Here is a 15,597-nt window from a genome sequence, read left to right as displayed (position 1 = left end):
AAACATACAAGTAACTCCTTTTTTTGTTTTTAAATATATATGATTTTAATTATGCTGCATGTTCTTTTCTTGCTGCAGCTGGCATGGCAAGGCAGGGACTCTCTTAGGTGCCCTCAGCTAGTGCCACCATACCCCAGGCTGGCAGAGGCTCCTGACCTGAAGCTACTAAGAAGAACCAGGTGAGCAGAAATATTTTGAAATGCATCATTTCTCTCCTCACCCTGAACCCTTAACACAGCTGTTCAGGGCACACCAGAAACAACACAGGCAATGATGGAGGGGTGGGGGAGAGAAGGGGTGGGTGGGGGTAGTGTAGTATCTTCTCAGTATGGCCCCACGCTGCCAGACCGTGTAGTAAATGCTGCCCAGCTTAGTGGTCAAGTAGGGCACTTCATCTACTGGATAACTTCAAGTGAGCGGGGCAGAAAACAGCCATTTTACATTTCTGGAACATTTCACTCACCCTTTTTCCTCCCCCTCCAAGCGGTTCATTTCTGAGACTGCAAAGACCAGCGTCATTACTGCTACGTGGAACTTAGAGCAACTATAAGCTATCAGAGTGACTTAAAAGAGTTTCAATCTTCTAAATGGCAATGCTTTTAAAAGCATTAATTTTAAATCACTGCACTTTAGCTCTGGCCAAAGACTTGATTTATGTGTATTTAGTTTTAGTCTTCTTTAATCTGGGAAAAAGCATGTAGCAACAGCAGCAATCTTTCATTTTACAGACCTACAGTTTGCCTACTCTTGGCCTCTCAAAGAAATCAAATCAAAGAACCTTCCTACCAGAACTGGCTGATTTAGATGTTATGGCTGCAGATGGGCACAAAAATGTGAAATAGCCTTACTTTTATCGTTCTTTGGTGTTCTGCTGTCCTTCAACAACAAAACGAAACAGGAATATCCAAGAAGACATTAAGAGATGAATCACAGAAGATATTATGAATAACACAGAACTGTTTCAAAGCTCCTAAATTAGAAATTTACACTGTTTACTTAACCTGTAAAAATAGATACAGTTCACAGCAAAAAATTAGAAATGGGCTGTAATTTTCCTCAGCTCTGTGAGAAGATACTGTTTCACTATTCTCTTTCTTCGACTTCAGAAGCAATAGTAGAATCAGAAGAAATGTTTCAGACAGAAGAAAAGCAATTTTAGCTATTAGCATTTCTCTCCTGTTAGAGTTTCCCTTTTGGCCTTACCAGACTTCTAAGATAACAAGGGAATTTCTACCTATACCTTTTCCTAGCAACCCCCAAAGTTTATACTTCATATTTTTAACATTAAATTGTAAGCATTTAATTCTTAAATAAGAACTCCAAAACAGCAGCTAAAAAAAATGATGCAAGTATACCTCTAGTATATTTATTTGGCTGTTATAACTACTTGAATTTTACTAATACAACATGATATAAAAATTGCACTTATTTTTATGATATCACAAAGCTGGTGGCTGTCAACTGCTTCAGAATAGGATCCAGCAGAGATCTGTACCTTGGAGATGTCATGCATATGAAACAGTATGTGAAAGATATCTTCCTACTGAGGGTTACTTATTTTAATCCAAAAGTTTGTTGTGGTGGGTTTTTTTTTTCTTTTCTTTCAGATAAAAAGATATTTCTTCATGCTTCACTGTAAAATTGTTTTTTAAAAATAACTAAACAGAAAAATGTATTAAAATAAAAATATCTAAACCAAACTGAACTGATGAAGAAGCCCTTGGAGTTCCAAAGTAGACTCAACATTTGGCTAACCTCCAGCCTCAAGCTGGCCATTCCTACCCCCTCTCCCTTGTGCTAATCAACCAATGGCAAGAAATTTTTAAAATTTTAAAATAGCTGTTTTTGGATGTGGAGGGGGTGGACAGGACACTAGAATAGTTCCCTAAACCAACAGATCTTACTGAGGCAAAGGTATTCATTTCCATTTGGTTCTTCACCCTGGAATCACAGCAAACTCTTGCAAGAGGTCAATGGCAGCTATCGGAAAGAAAATACATCAGACATCTCTGCGGTTTAGTCACCTGGCAGACATCAGAGCGTATCCCCGTCTTCCAGAATCCCTGGCTACTCAACTCGACAGTCACTTCACGTCTCATTGTGTTCTTCTGACGAATTTTCTGCAGTGCTTCCTAGACAGGGAGAGAACGGAGCTCCAGTGAAGAACTTTATACAACAAAGCAGTATCAATGCACACATGAGTGCATTCACAATACCGGTTTAAGGTTCACTTTTGGTGAGCAGTTTCTAAGACTAGTCCAAATCTTGTAACTGCCAGCCACAGACTGTGGTGGATGTGCTGGAGTACAGCATAGACAGAGGATTTTGGTGGACTGAGAAGAGAACAGACGTGACTACATTTTTTACTGCAAATGACAGAACAAACCGGTCCAACTCAGACATCCAAGATGATACATAAGTAAGCAAGTTAAGGTCCTTATAATGAAAGGACCTTCTTTACCCCTGTGTGCAAAACAACCTCTTCATTCAAGTCCGTCACCATGAGTACTCCTGGTTTGAAGCATTCAGTAGGAGTAAAACAGACTAAGTAAAAGAAAGGCTTTGTTTTGTGATCTCGGCTACTTCATAATAGTTCTTGTTCAACATTGTCAGTACTCCCCGTCTGGGAAAGGGGTCAGCATTCAATAGTCCTGGAGCCTATTATGATGAAATCTACCAATATTGTTTCAATTAAAATTTTTTTTTAAAAAAATCTGTGTTTTAGTTTGGCTACTGGCTGTTTGGTGTTGTGCAAACAGTTTATTTGTCTCTAGAAACTATGAAAGGGACAATCATTAAAAGAAAATATTTTCTGTAAAAATAGAATGAAAGAAAACCAGCTAAAATAAATCACCCCTGGATCAGGGTCTCCTGGTTCCAATACTACAAAGCCCCCAGGGTACGCAAGCTCCCCACACAGCATGCACTAACAGTAAAGACCCCCTCAGTTCTCTTCCTTCTTCAGAACATGAAACTTTTCAAAGCTGCAACCCATCCTCCCTCTCCTTCTCCTTTTCACTACAGGGCACTTGCTCAAACCCATCTCTTCCCAGCTTCCAGTCTGAAGCCTGTGAGCATCTCTGGGCTGAAGTGGGCTCTGTCTTGAGACTCACAGAGTGGTTCCAAGAGGCAGATCTATCCAGATGTGGATTCATCAAACCTCAGACACCTCAATACTGAGACGTAGGGTAGGAGGCTAGTTAGCCCTGGCTCCTTTTATATTCAATGAAGGGGGATAAATGGCTTCAGAAAATGCATTTCTCTCTCCATTGACTTCAAAGTAAGCCTTCAGGTCCCAATTTATGCACCTGCTGTAAATGCTCAAAGTTAGGTTAGAGGAATAAAGCCCACAGGCATGACCTTGTCACAAATAATAACATCATACAATCTCGTAGTAGCGAATGACCGATAGCAGAGGGAACAGAGAAGCTTACAGCACTGCACCCCTTGTGTATTGTCTAAAATTTGCATTTCAAGGCTGTGTCACTGGGTGGTTTCTGAGACAGGTGCTACAGTGTTTGCTAGACCTAGCTGTACTTTCAGGCTAACTGGCTCAGGAGCACTCCAGTGTTACTCATAATATATGATTCATAATCTTTAAAAGCCCATGTACTAGTCAGGTGCAGCCCTACAGCTCCTTCTAAGTTACTGACACATCCATTGGCAAAATTCATAGGTTACCCTCACATAAAGCTTCCGCTTCAGCCCCACATGCCTCTTAGATGGCAGACAACTACTTGATAAACCTATTATCCTAGATAATACAGTCTAGAAACAAAAATCAGCACATCACACAGTAAGTGATAAATACCAAAAGAGTATTTTATCTTTTGAAGCAAAACATAATCATCTCCCTACATCCAATCCACTACAATTTTACAAATAAGTCATCCATTAGACCCTAATGAAAAGATGCCCATAAAACAATTGTCTTCCCTTCTACTTGCTCTGAGTGTAGAAAGCTGTAGCAAACAAAATCATCTCCTGTAGGGACAAAATTTTCTTGCCTTACAACTGTGGCACAGTTAAGTCACAACACTGTTTTTTTCCCCATTTACAAGTAAGGAACCTAAGGGCTTATTTAATATCAGCATAAACAAAATGTTAACTAAGACTCTTGCTCATGCAATAGCATACTATGCTTTGCAGTAATAATAAAAATCAGGTGCAATGTCAAATGTATGAAACATTTACAGCGACCAAAGCTACACAATTAGCAAACTGAGGAAGACTCAGGAATTGGACTCAATGATCCTTATGGGTCCTTTCCAACTCAGGATATTCAATGATTCTATGAATCAGTGTTTCTAATCAATAAATAAAAACACAACACCACTTAATTAAATTCCATCCGCTACCGAAGAAGTAAATTTATCCTCTATGTATTCTTTACATAAGTCGTCCAATTAAGAGTGCCTGGTAGACATGCACCAGACACATTCAAAGCTTCAGTCCAAGATCTTAAAAAAATAGATACCTGAGAGCAGGCTGCTTTAGTCTATATTTAGGTGACTTTATTTTTCTGATTTTAATTCCCAATTGGTTGAGCATCTGCACTTAGGAAATGCTGATTGCTCATCACTTCAGGGAAAAAAAAGAGAGAAAAGACAAAAATTCAACAAATACCTAATTTGTCATTAAAGATTACTGAAAATAACAACCACCAGATGATTTCAACTCAAAGATCTAAGGAATGTCACTACGACTGCCTAATAAATCACGGTTTAAAACCATGCACAAGTGTGGCAGTTTTTATCTCGGAAGAGAAATGTTTAAAATTACAAGCCAGTTAAAAGTGCACTCTGAAATAAAAATAAAAAGTCCTTCTCTATGCTAATTGTTGAAACCATTAATGGCAATGGCTATAAAGAAGTTATCGTTCTATAATGATCATTTCTATATTTGGGTAAAAAGCTTGCAGTAGTTTGACAGCTGAAAAAAGGAAAAAAATACTTTCACTAACAAGCAAAGATAAAAATAAAATCAGTGTTAACAGCCTGAAAAGAAATTCTTTGTGAAAGATTTCTGTTGTTTCCATAAACAGGGCGGTCATATGGCTTTATTCCACCCTGAATTACCATGCTCAATTATCAGTTATAGGAAGGCTCAGCATACCTCTCTTTGTGATAATTTCTGTTTATCAGCCTGTTTCACTTTGGGACTATTAGCCAGCAGGTGACGCAGCTTCACATAACTCTTCCACAGCTTTTGGTATCTGAAGGACAAAACCAGAAAACAAATATTTTTGGTTGATACAACAAAAGTTTCTCACTGTTTGTCCTTACAAACACACCAGCTGCTAATAATGCACCCATATACACACAGATTGTCTACAAGCATCTTTTTGCTCCAGAAAAAAAATCTCAACGCGTTTTCCAAGAGAATGTCTCTGCAGTTGTTCCAGCAGGGTGGACACAGCAGCAGAGAGGAGGCATTAGTGTGCAGTGTGAGATGAACAGCAAACCTCAGGGCAGATCCCAGGTCTCCCAGATATCCACCCATCCTCTCCAAAGGGCCACCTCTGCATGCTGAAAAGACTTGCCTGCAGCATGACATCTCAGTTCAGGCAGGTGAAAACTCCCTCTTCTGCACAGGGTTTACCTATCACTCACTGAAAAGCAGTAGTAACCTTTCCCAAGAAGTGTCTGTCCTTACACTGGCCGAAACATTTTGGTGAAGCACATGAGGAAAAGCTCTACAAGTCATGTGCAACATGAAGTCATTCTGTGAACAGTGAAATAAAAGTTTCATTCCATATGGGTTTGTGCTGAATGGAAACAGCAAGTCAAGTTTTCTCTGTAGTTAGCATATAGTTAAGGTTTATGGTTTTCTCCAACTGTCTAGCCTTTTCGTATTTTGGGGATGTCTAATTACGTATGAACTTCAATAACAAAACTTTTTCCTCAGTGGGAGTCCCTCTGCAATCTAGCATGGATTTTCACAAAACCTGTAAGAACTTACTCCATTTGTAGACAACATCCCACCGTTACATTCAGCTGCAATTGACCAACAGGTTCAAAAGTTACTATGGGAGGAGAGACCAAGTGAATCATGATGTGGACCTTGTGTCCTTAGGAAACAATGCTATCTTCAAAATAGTATCACCTCTGTAGAGTTTCTTCAAGAAAACCCATAAAACCAGACTGTTAATAGGAAGCAGGGAATTAGAGGACAGAGGGAAGAAGTTTACCCAAGTAATTTATTTTCTTTTATATTTACATTATAAAAGAACATCCTCCTCAGCACGAACTTAGAGCAGTGGTTTTAGCAGGAAGTTTCCACATTAGTGGCAAAGCAGTAAATGAAGGAGCAGATCTTTTACTATTTCATAATCTTCCCAGCATCCCACGTTCACAGGCACACAAATAGATCTTTTCTTATTGGCATTTTTTCCATAGCTATTTCTCTGCAGCATTCCTGAATGTATACTTTCTGCCTCTAGAGATGCTGATATTTTTTGAGTCCATAAACACATCTGAAATGGTCAATCCATAGATTTTTCTTATGCTCCGTTCTCTGCATTTCTGCAATCTGCAGAATATCACATCTATTTCTGACAAATCCCCATCCAAAGAAGAAAAATGAGTTAATCAACATATCAACCAACCAGAAAACCAACAAATGCCATGAGGAAGTTTCAACCCAAAAACAAGAACCTGAAACTGTGACCTATAATATACATTTTACTACTAGTATTAATATGGGTGGAACAAGCTCTATTACTGCAGTTAATTTTGAGAATTAATGAACAGATTACAATAACAAAAATTCTGTATTAGAACCTCATAAAGAAAAGAGACACTAGAGGAAAACCTTTTCTGGGCATTACCTATTTCACACATACACCAGAGTTAAGCCTGAGATTTATGATGGCACCACAGAGGTCTTTCACAAAAACTGCTTTGTTACTTTGATAAAAAGAAGCACACCTAAATTCTGTAAGCAGCTCTGGGAAAAAAAAAAGCCATGGAAATTTTAAAGAAAGTTAAAATAAAAAAGTGTGGGAAGAATAATTTTTGTATCTTTATACTGTTTTCAATGCAAGGTACTAGAACTTCACAAATATTAAGAAATTCAGCATCAAAATAGAGGTGGTTCTTATATTCTTTGGTCTAATTACTTTCTTTTTAAGGATAAGAAAACTAAAAGATGAGGAGGATTAAAAGTCATGCTCAAAGCCAAAAGAAAATATGTTATTATCTGGATTAGCATTCACTCTTCCCACTTCCCACCATATTAAATCTAAAATTCTCAGCAAGGAGTTGTAGAAGAATATGTCTGTCATACATGCACATATGAGTGATTGGGCCTCAAAACTGCAGGTGGAATTCAATGTCCTTAAAAGACACTGGAGAAAAAATGCATGAGGAAAAATACAACCTTAACCATACATGCACAAGAGATGGCCTCTATACTGTCTGTCATCATTCCGAAAACAGATCTCCAAATCATTGGAAGAGTTCCCTGAAATTGTCAGAAATTAAGAAAAGAATTGTGATCAAAATCCAGCAATCACTTTTATGCCACTACATGAATCCACAGTGATACAATATTTCTTGCTCTGCCTGAAGTTCCGAATCCCTCTCCACCCCTTCACTACCTGCCTCCCAATCTCTACAAGGATATAAAAGGTACAGACAAAAGTAGCATGGACACAACAGCTTCCAAGCTAGGAAACAGTATGTAGACTTGATCCTTCAAGGCTTAGAAAGACACAACTAAGTAGGATACAGCAGGGTGCAAGAAACATAAATGTTACAGCATCATAGAATCGTTTAGGTTGGAAAAGACCTTTAAGATCACCAAGTCCAACTGTTAACCTAGCACTGCCAAGTCCACCACTACACCATGGTCCCTAAACACCACCATCTACTTGTCTTTTAAATACCTCCAGGGATGGTGACTCCACCACTTCCCTGGGCAGCCTGTTCCAATGCTTGACCACCCCTTCACTGAAGAAATTTTTCCTAATATCCAATCTAAACCTCCCCTGGTGCAACTTGAGGCCATTTCCTCTCGTCCTATTACTTGTTACCTGGGAGAAGAGACCAACACCCACCTCACTACAACCTCCTTTCAGGTAGTTGTAGAGCGCGGTAAGGTCTCCCCTCAGCCTCCACTTCTCCAGGCTAAACAACCCCAGTTCCCTCAGCTGCTCCTCATGAGACTTGTGCTCTAGACCCTTCACCAGCTTCATTGCCCTTCTCTGGACACACTCCAGCACCTCAATGTCTTTCTTGTAGTGAGAGGCCCAAAACTGAACACAGTATTTGAGGTGCGGCCTCACCAGTGCCAAGTAGATGGGGTCAATCACATCCCTAGTCTTGCTGGCCACACTGTTTCTGATACAAGCCAGGATGCTATTGGCCTTCTTGGCCACACTACCAGCTCATATTCAGCCAGCTGTCAACCAACACTGAAGAAAGCATGTCAGGAAGAAAGCAAACATAAAATGGCTATATTGTTCATTATTAGATGCAAGACCTGAACAGCATCTAATTAAATGATCAAGTAGCAGCTCTGAAACAGAAGTCAGTCCTTTTTCATATGATGTACAATAGTACTGGGGAAGTGATTACCTAGAATCTTCTCCCCGTCAGCAGCATAAAAAGATTAAAACAGTGATTTGAGAAATTTAGGGAAGTAAGGTCCATTCAGGGGTGTTAAACAAACCTATGTAAATACATCCTCTAGCTCAGAAGTCCATATGCTACAGACCTTTGGAAGACTGGGTAAGTATTTCTCCCCCTCTGCCTTCCTGTTACACTATTCTCTCTCTAAAACCCCACAACTTGCCTGTCAGAGAAATAACGTGGAGCTCAAGGAACCTTTGGTCTGACCTAGAAGAGCTGTTCTCAGGTTGAGAAACTTCATACTGCACATACATGCACATTTACTTCAGCAGATCCTGAATTATGCCAGAAAAAAGAAGTTATACCTTATATTCTCTAATTTACAAGAGCTAGTGTCCAATGCCATAAGAACTAAGCTTTATATCAGACTCAATTAAGCACATAAACAAGCCCTATTTAAGCCACAAATGACAACAATAATGAGTTTCTGAACGAAAGATGGAAGGAAAGGCATCTTACTGAGGATCTCCAGCATAACTGAGTTGAGCAGGTCGTATCCCAAAGTGGACAATAATGGGGAAAGTAATTACATCAGGATTGAACTGTTCGCGGTCCAGTTGATCAATACGAACTGAGCTGGGTTTCTAGGAGAAAAAAACAAAACATGACCTAATTGACAACAGCTCCATGGAAAATTTATTGCCTCTAGCCCACACTACCCAGGAACCATAAAGCATCAATATTCCAAGCTTATGAAAATACACATAAAACTAATCATTAATATTATAATAAATATTTGGCAATGACAATGATTGAAACAAAGTTAATTGACTTAGCACTCCCAGCAAAAAAAGGAAGTATTTTTATTTTCATTTTACAAGTTAGGAAAGTTAGGAAATTTACAGTTTGATTACTTCTGAAAACTTAAAGCAACTTTCTTTGGTCGAACATCACACTGGAAATAAAATGAGGATTAGCATTCTGGCATCCAAGCTCCCACATGCCTGAGTAGTTCGCTAAGATCAGGTTACGTCTCTAATTTTAGTTCTGTTCCTGATTTCCCAAAGCAAGTGAAGCCATTATTAGATCCATTCAATCACACTGACTAAACAGCATTAAAAAAATCTGTCATGCTACTCTTAGAAAAGGCTGCTAGGCTGATATGTACAATGAGGAATAGAGTCTTGTATAATGAGGAGACTTTTGTCCTTTTTACTCTTCAAAACAGAAGTTCTTTTTATAGTTAAAAAGGACAGTGTAAAAGGAGGCAACTTTCGCTTCACCTCTAAAAAAGCAGAAAATGAGTAATTGCACATCACTGTAGAAGACATGCTGCTTACAGAGCTCTCGATCACTTATCTAACGTATTTAAAAACTCAGTTGAAGGTGCACAGTTTGTCTCCAAGTAAACATTTTCTCCATTACCTGGCAAGCTGCTTTGTTATGTGCCAGCTTACTCCCCACATTGCAATCAGCTGGATGAGGCCACTATTTTCTGCTTGCATAAGGTTTCAGAAAAAGGGCATTACTTCTAGTTACCTGCATCTCAAAACTTCTAATTTAGCATTGTAAATTTCTCAAAGATGAGTTTCAGAGTTACAGAAACAGCTCCCACCATTCTCTTCACAAAACAATAAAAACTGTGTCAAGAACAAAGCTTTCACCTTTCAAACCACCTTGGTAGAACTGTTCAAACGAATCATTTTCTGCATGAATAAGCAAAGCCAATTCTAGAAATAAAGGTAAGCCTCATCAGGTGGCCACATTTCCAATCTATTCTAGAAAAACAAAAACTTACTTAAAACTTTGACATTCAGATAGAGAAACATTTTCCAAGGGAAAAATGCTTATCAGCTTCCCTTTGGACATGATGACTGAACATAAAGTTACATCCCCCCAGCCAAAAAAAGACAAAAATAAGAAAATTTAAGTTAGTTAGCTCATGCTGCCAGGTTTAAAAGAAAAAATAAAAAAGAAAACAAAAAAGAAGAGAAAAGGTTTTCCCCACAGCACTTCCAATGAAAAAGGATTAGGACAACAAAATCCAATGAAAAACATGGGGAGAATTTGTAGCAGGCAGAATGTTGTTCTCTAAACCAGAGCTTAAAGTCCTGAAATTTAAGTTTATCTGTTTTTGTGGGGTTTGCACAAAGCCAATTTGAAAAGTTTTTATCTTCACAGAAGTTGTTCATTGGTTCTCCCTCTCTTAACATTAAAAAGAAGGAACTTCTCCCATCCCTGTCCCTCTCAAAAAAGCGGCCTTCCTACACAACAATTCCTCTGAGAACCAAGGCGGCAAAACAGAATATGAAACAATAATTATACTCAATACGCCAATTATAATCAATATATTTTTTAAAATTACGGACAATATTTTCCTATTCAAATGTTTCATATTTTAGACACTTAAATAGAAGTACTCTGATCCTCAAAAGTGTGAAAGGGAGAAGAGCTTTCAGTACGCCTTTAGCAGGGACCCTGAGAAACGTGTGGCCTCGGGGATCACTCAAAGCCAAACTCTCTCCCTTTGTTTACATGCCGCTGCCTTTGAGTTTTGTCACTCAGTTACACAGCTGTTCACAGATGCCTGAAAACAACCAGGACAAAAGAACCCCTTGTTTAAGACTTAATCACAATTGTTCCTTCACTGATGGTTATGAGAGGGGAGTAGCTAGGCTATGCTTTTTTCCTTCAGCACGGTGAGCACTAGCCTGCTCTCTGCTGCTGTTTCTAGGTTAAATAAACAAACAGCGCCATGCAGAAACATACAGTATAAATCGTGCACCAGCAGACAGGACGCAAGCAAATTAGATGTTATTCCTCCAGATTTTTATTCCTGTGTTCTTTTAAAAGTGCTGTGAGAGACCAAATAATAATCATAACCTTGCTTTTAAAATCTCATCGAAAACAGAGAAGTTCTACCAGAACAGAGGCCCACTATCTTTGTTTCCCACTCCAAACCTCATCACTCCAGGCTTTGCTGATATTAGAAGACATGAGATTGCATGCAGATGTAGTACAAAAGTATGTTAAAATACATCTATATTTGTACTAGTGAGAAAAGCAGCAATATTTTAGAAAGAGTGAAGTATTAGAGAGGATTAAAATTTGTGAACCTTTAAATTTATTGCAACATAAATTTTCACTGAACTACTGAAACATCACAAATAAATTAAATGGTTTTAAATAATGCTGAACTATTGTTGGTTGTTTAAGCAAATGGGATTTATATGCCTATCAAATTTTTTTCCTTTCTCTGTCATGCATATATACACTTTTAAAAAAATAAAATACATATATAAAACCTAGATCTGCTCACAAGAGGAATTATTATTTCTGAAGTGATGTTGTGGAGGAAAGAGGCAAAATAAAATTTAGTGGTTTTACTTTGTTGTGTCAAGTGGATAAAATTGCATTGAAGAGCTGTCATTTTACAAAACAGTTTCACATTGTCTCTATAACAGAACTGTTTTATCTTCTAACGTTGTAAAACGCATAGAAAATACTTTCATACTCTATTTTTCACTTACTTTCATACTCAATAGAATATGTTGCAATGAACAGAAAAAAATCCACAAACTAAGAAGAAAGTCATTGCATTCTTGAGAGAAAAAACATGTTCTGAAGATGGCATTATAACATGACAACATTTCAAAGTGCTGCAGATTTCTTTTATGCTTACATATTTTGATGTCCACACGCATCTCTCAAAACATTGTCTTGTAGAATGCGAAGTTTGTCAGTAAAAATCACACAAAATCTCAAAATTAACACTACCACTCAAAAACTGCGCTGTCTTCTGCATACAGACATTTACAGTTCAGTGACACAATGCGTTCCTTCATGCTAAATAAAAAAGCAAGTTTTCAGCTAGCTGAAATCAGCATTTCTTCAGCAAAACCAATGAAGTTATGTCAGCATATATCATTCAGATGCTGACGACTTGTGCACTAGCATGTACCGGCTATCACAGAAACCACATGCAACATTAAGTTAAACAGTTAAGGCTGTCTAGCAATTTCTATTATGAGAATCTGGTTTAGCACTCAGTTTTAACCAGCTCAGGTAGAATTTTCCAGAATGAGAGTTCATATGTATTCTGTATTTCATGTTCCCACAGATGATCTTATTTTCCTTTTGGTCTAGAAAGTTTTAGCCAGAACCAAAACACTCAGAATGAAATCAAGGGAAAAATAAATCATCCTGCCCAAGTTATGATTAGCTTATAAAGTAGTTTACTAAACGTAACGCTGCCATACTTAAAAACATGAACTTGAAAAATATATTTAGGAAGTCACCTTGGCTGCAGTTTGGGGACAGGTTTTTCACTTAGCAAACTAAACTTCCCCTTAGGCATGATACCAAGTCACACTTTTTCTGGAGAAGCTAAGAAGTTGAGCTATGAGCAAAAGAGGAAAATGAAATCAGAGAAAGAAAGGTATTACAACTGAGAAAGCTGCACGGCAGTCTAAAATACTAGTCCAAAACATGCCTCTACTACTGAGATACCGCTTTGCGATACTGATCAAACCACACAAACAGAAAGCCTTCAGCTTTTAGTAGACATCATCTATTCTTGTGACCCACATTTCTTAAGTGTGAGAGTCAGAAAAATGGGATAAATTCACATAAACACTGGAGTTGAAAGGAGCTGTGTTCAGAGAACATATGCTTTAAAATACTAATGGTTCCAAAAATAATAAGGCCATAGGGGTTTCAAGCTTGGCACTGAAAATTAATGGATGCATTCATTAATGTACATAAAATTCCTCAGTGTGAGTGAGAGCAACATAGAAACAATGTGGAAAAAAACCACACAGGCAGAAAACACCTTTTCCATATTCAGGGCAGAATCTGGATAGAGCATTTTAAATACAGCTAGGGGGTCCAAAGAGGAAGATGAAAGAAAATAGCAAATGGTTACTAATTCTCTGGTCCTGTGTCAGGGAAAAGAGAATGAGACCATACACATAAAGGCTCTCTGAGAAAATAAGAAAGCAGAGGAGCAAACTACAGTTTCAAATACATAAAATATAGCCATTCCTTTTAACACACACATTGAAACAGTGCTTATCTGGAAATCTGCCCTTCAGTAGAGCAGCAGCAGATGCAATTCTTCCCAGGGTTGGAAGAAGTCAATAAACTGTTCCTATAGCAGTCTGCAACTGTCACTGGTCATCTTTTCCCTTTTCAATTCAGCCTGTAGCAGACTCTCTGAAACAAGACATGTACGTGCCATTGGGTTTTTCATAAATCAGAATTATTTGCTCTACCATGCCAGGGCTGGTAACGATCATCCCTTTGCATTCTTCTGCATATTTCTGCCATTCCAGTTCTTCCCACTGAAGCATGTTGGCAATCTCCTCTTCAGGCACCAGAGCTTTATTGCATCGTAACAAGTAGAGAAGAATCTGATGCATTGAGAGTACTTCTTTTCCTCCATCTTAAAAACATAAATAAATAAATAAATAAAACACGTTACAGATATTCACTCCTAAAGCATGAGCAAAAGAGAAAAAATGCAGAACACAATATTTGGATGAGCAGAATAAAATGCAAAATGCTTAAGCAACTTGACAAATATAAAGGCAAATGTTTTATCGATGAATACTACACATGCATAAACACTTAGCTAAACTGGAAGCAATAACGGTAATGGTAGCAGGAATAACAGTTTCATCATACTGTAAAGCTGAAGTTTCTAACTTGCCTGAAAAAACTTTAAAATGAGTTGGCAGAACAATCAGTTACATTGTCCAGTTATGTCTTCCTTTTCACATTTTCATCATTCTTTTTACAATGGTAGTTTAAAAGCCTTTAGGCATTTATGCAGCTTTTTTAAAGAACACTCAAAATTTTACGGGATACTTCTGGATGAATGTAGCAAGTTATCCTTGCATTTTAAACTCATCTGTAGTGCTTAGATGCTGTATCTGCAGTAATGAAGACTAAAGAGTCTCATGCTGTCTTCTGTCACTAAATGAATCAAGGGCACATGAAAACTGCTAAATACTTCCGAGACCCCAGGAAACATGCACAGCAAAGGCTGCTTGTAACAAACGAAGACAGTATAATAAACATCTGACTGGCTCCAGGTAGCCAGTTACAGATGTGAAGATGAAAACAGGAAAGACAAGTGAGTGACGGTCCTGACAGACCACCACTCAGAAGACACTGACTATTCAAATTCAGTATGTCTGCTCATATGAGTAAAAGGATAGACATGTTACTACAGTGCTTTAGTTCTGACACACATCTCTCCGAACCCCTCCTTCAACAACAGGGGGTTAATTTGTGGGTAAGGAGGCATCGTCCAGTTTCATCCACACAGAGCACAAATGTTGATTTCCCTTCCCCAGGGAGCAGGAGAAATCTGGTCCTGCCACTGAGTACATTCTATCACCACACACACAAAAAAAGGAATGGAGAAAAACCAGAAGTAAAGCCTTAGAGCAATATGGGGGATGATGCCACAGCACAAGGAATGTGATCCCAGGCACACAGGAAAAGCCTTGCAGAACTGCTGCATAACAGCAGTCTTGCAAAAGATGATGTCCTCTACAAGACACGTGAGGGAACAAGCGCTTCTCTTACTTCAGCTGGGATTACAGCACTATGGTACAGAAAAGATGAAAGGGAATGATATAACTTGGCCTCTTAGAACAATTAACCTGATTCAAACTCCAAGCAGGAATCCTTAAATGGGGAAAATACATCCCAAACCTCACTGGAAACAGAAAATACTTCTAAATAGCTACAGGGGCAGATTTTTAAATGTGCAAAGTTTTCCTTCAAATTAAAGGGGGACTCAGTTTACAAGACTTTTGTCTTTGTCAACAACTAGATTATACTGTTCCACAAGAGGTAGCTCAAGTCCAACAATCACTAAAAATAAAGTGTAGCCTTACTCATTGAAGACCACGTACCGGAAGGGTACAGGTTGCTATAGATAGCTGTGCTGATCGGTAGTTAGAGACCTGACCTTTCCTGGGTCAGAACATGCAGTACTTGGGACCTCAAACGT

General features: G+C 38.4%; 1 protein-coding gene across 3 annotated transcripts in view; it reads right to left on the bottom strand.

Moving 5' to 3' along the window:
- DROSHA (drosha ribonuclease III) overlaps positions 1-15,597 on the bottom strand; it is a 74,811-nt gene that overhangs the window by 33,761 nt on the left and 25,453 nt on the right. For all 3 annotated transcript variants that reach the window (XM_075493981.1, XM_075493983.1, XM_075493982.1), the window contains 4 exons: positions 13,847-14,016; positions 9,093-9,217; positions 5,116-5,215; positions 2,025-2,132 (listed from right to left, as the gene is read on the bottom strand). In XM_075493981.1, the coding sequence (XP_075350096.1) occupies positions 2,025-2,132; positions 5,116-5,215; positions 9,093-9,217; positions 13,847-14,016 (503 nt within the window). The remainder of the gene's footprint in view (positions 1-2,024; positions 2,133-5,115; positions 5,216-9,092; positions 9,218-13,846; positions 14,017-15,597) is intronic.

The sequence above is a fragment of the Mycteria americana genome, chromosome 2 (genome assembly GCF_035582795.1).
Source record: "Mycteria americana isolate JAX WOST 10 ecotype Jacksonville Zoo and Gardens chromosome 2, USCA_MyAme_1.0, whole genome shotgun sequence".
Classification (NCBI taxonomy): domain Eukaryota; kingdom Metazoa; phylum Chordata; class Aves; order Ciconiiformes; family Ciconiidae; genus Mycteria; species Mycteria americana.
This window is presented reverse-complemented; position numbering and strand designations above follow the sequence as displayed.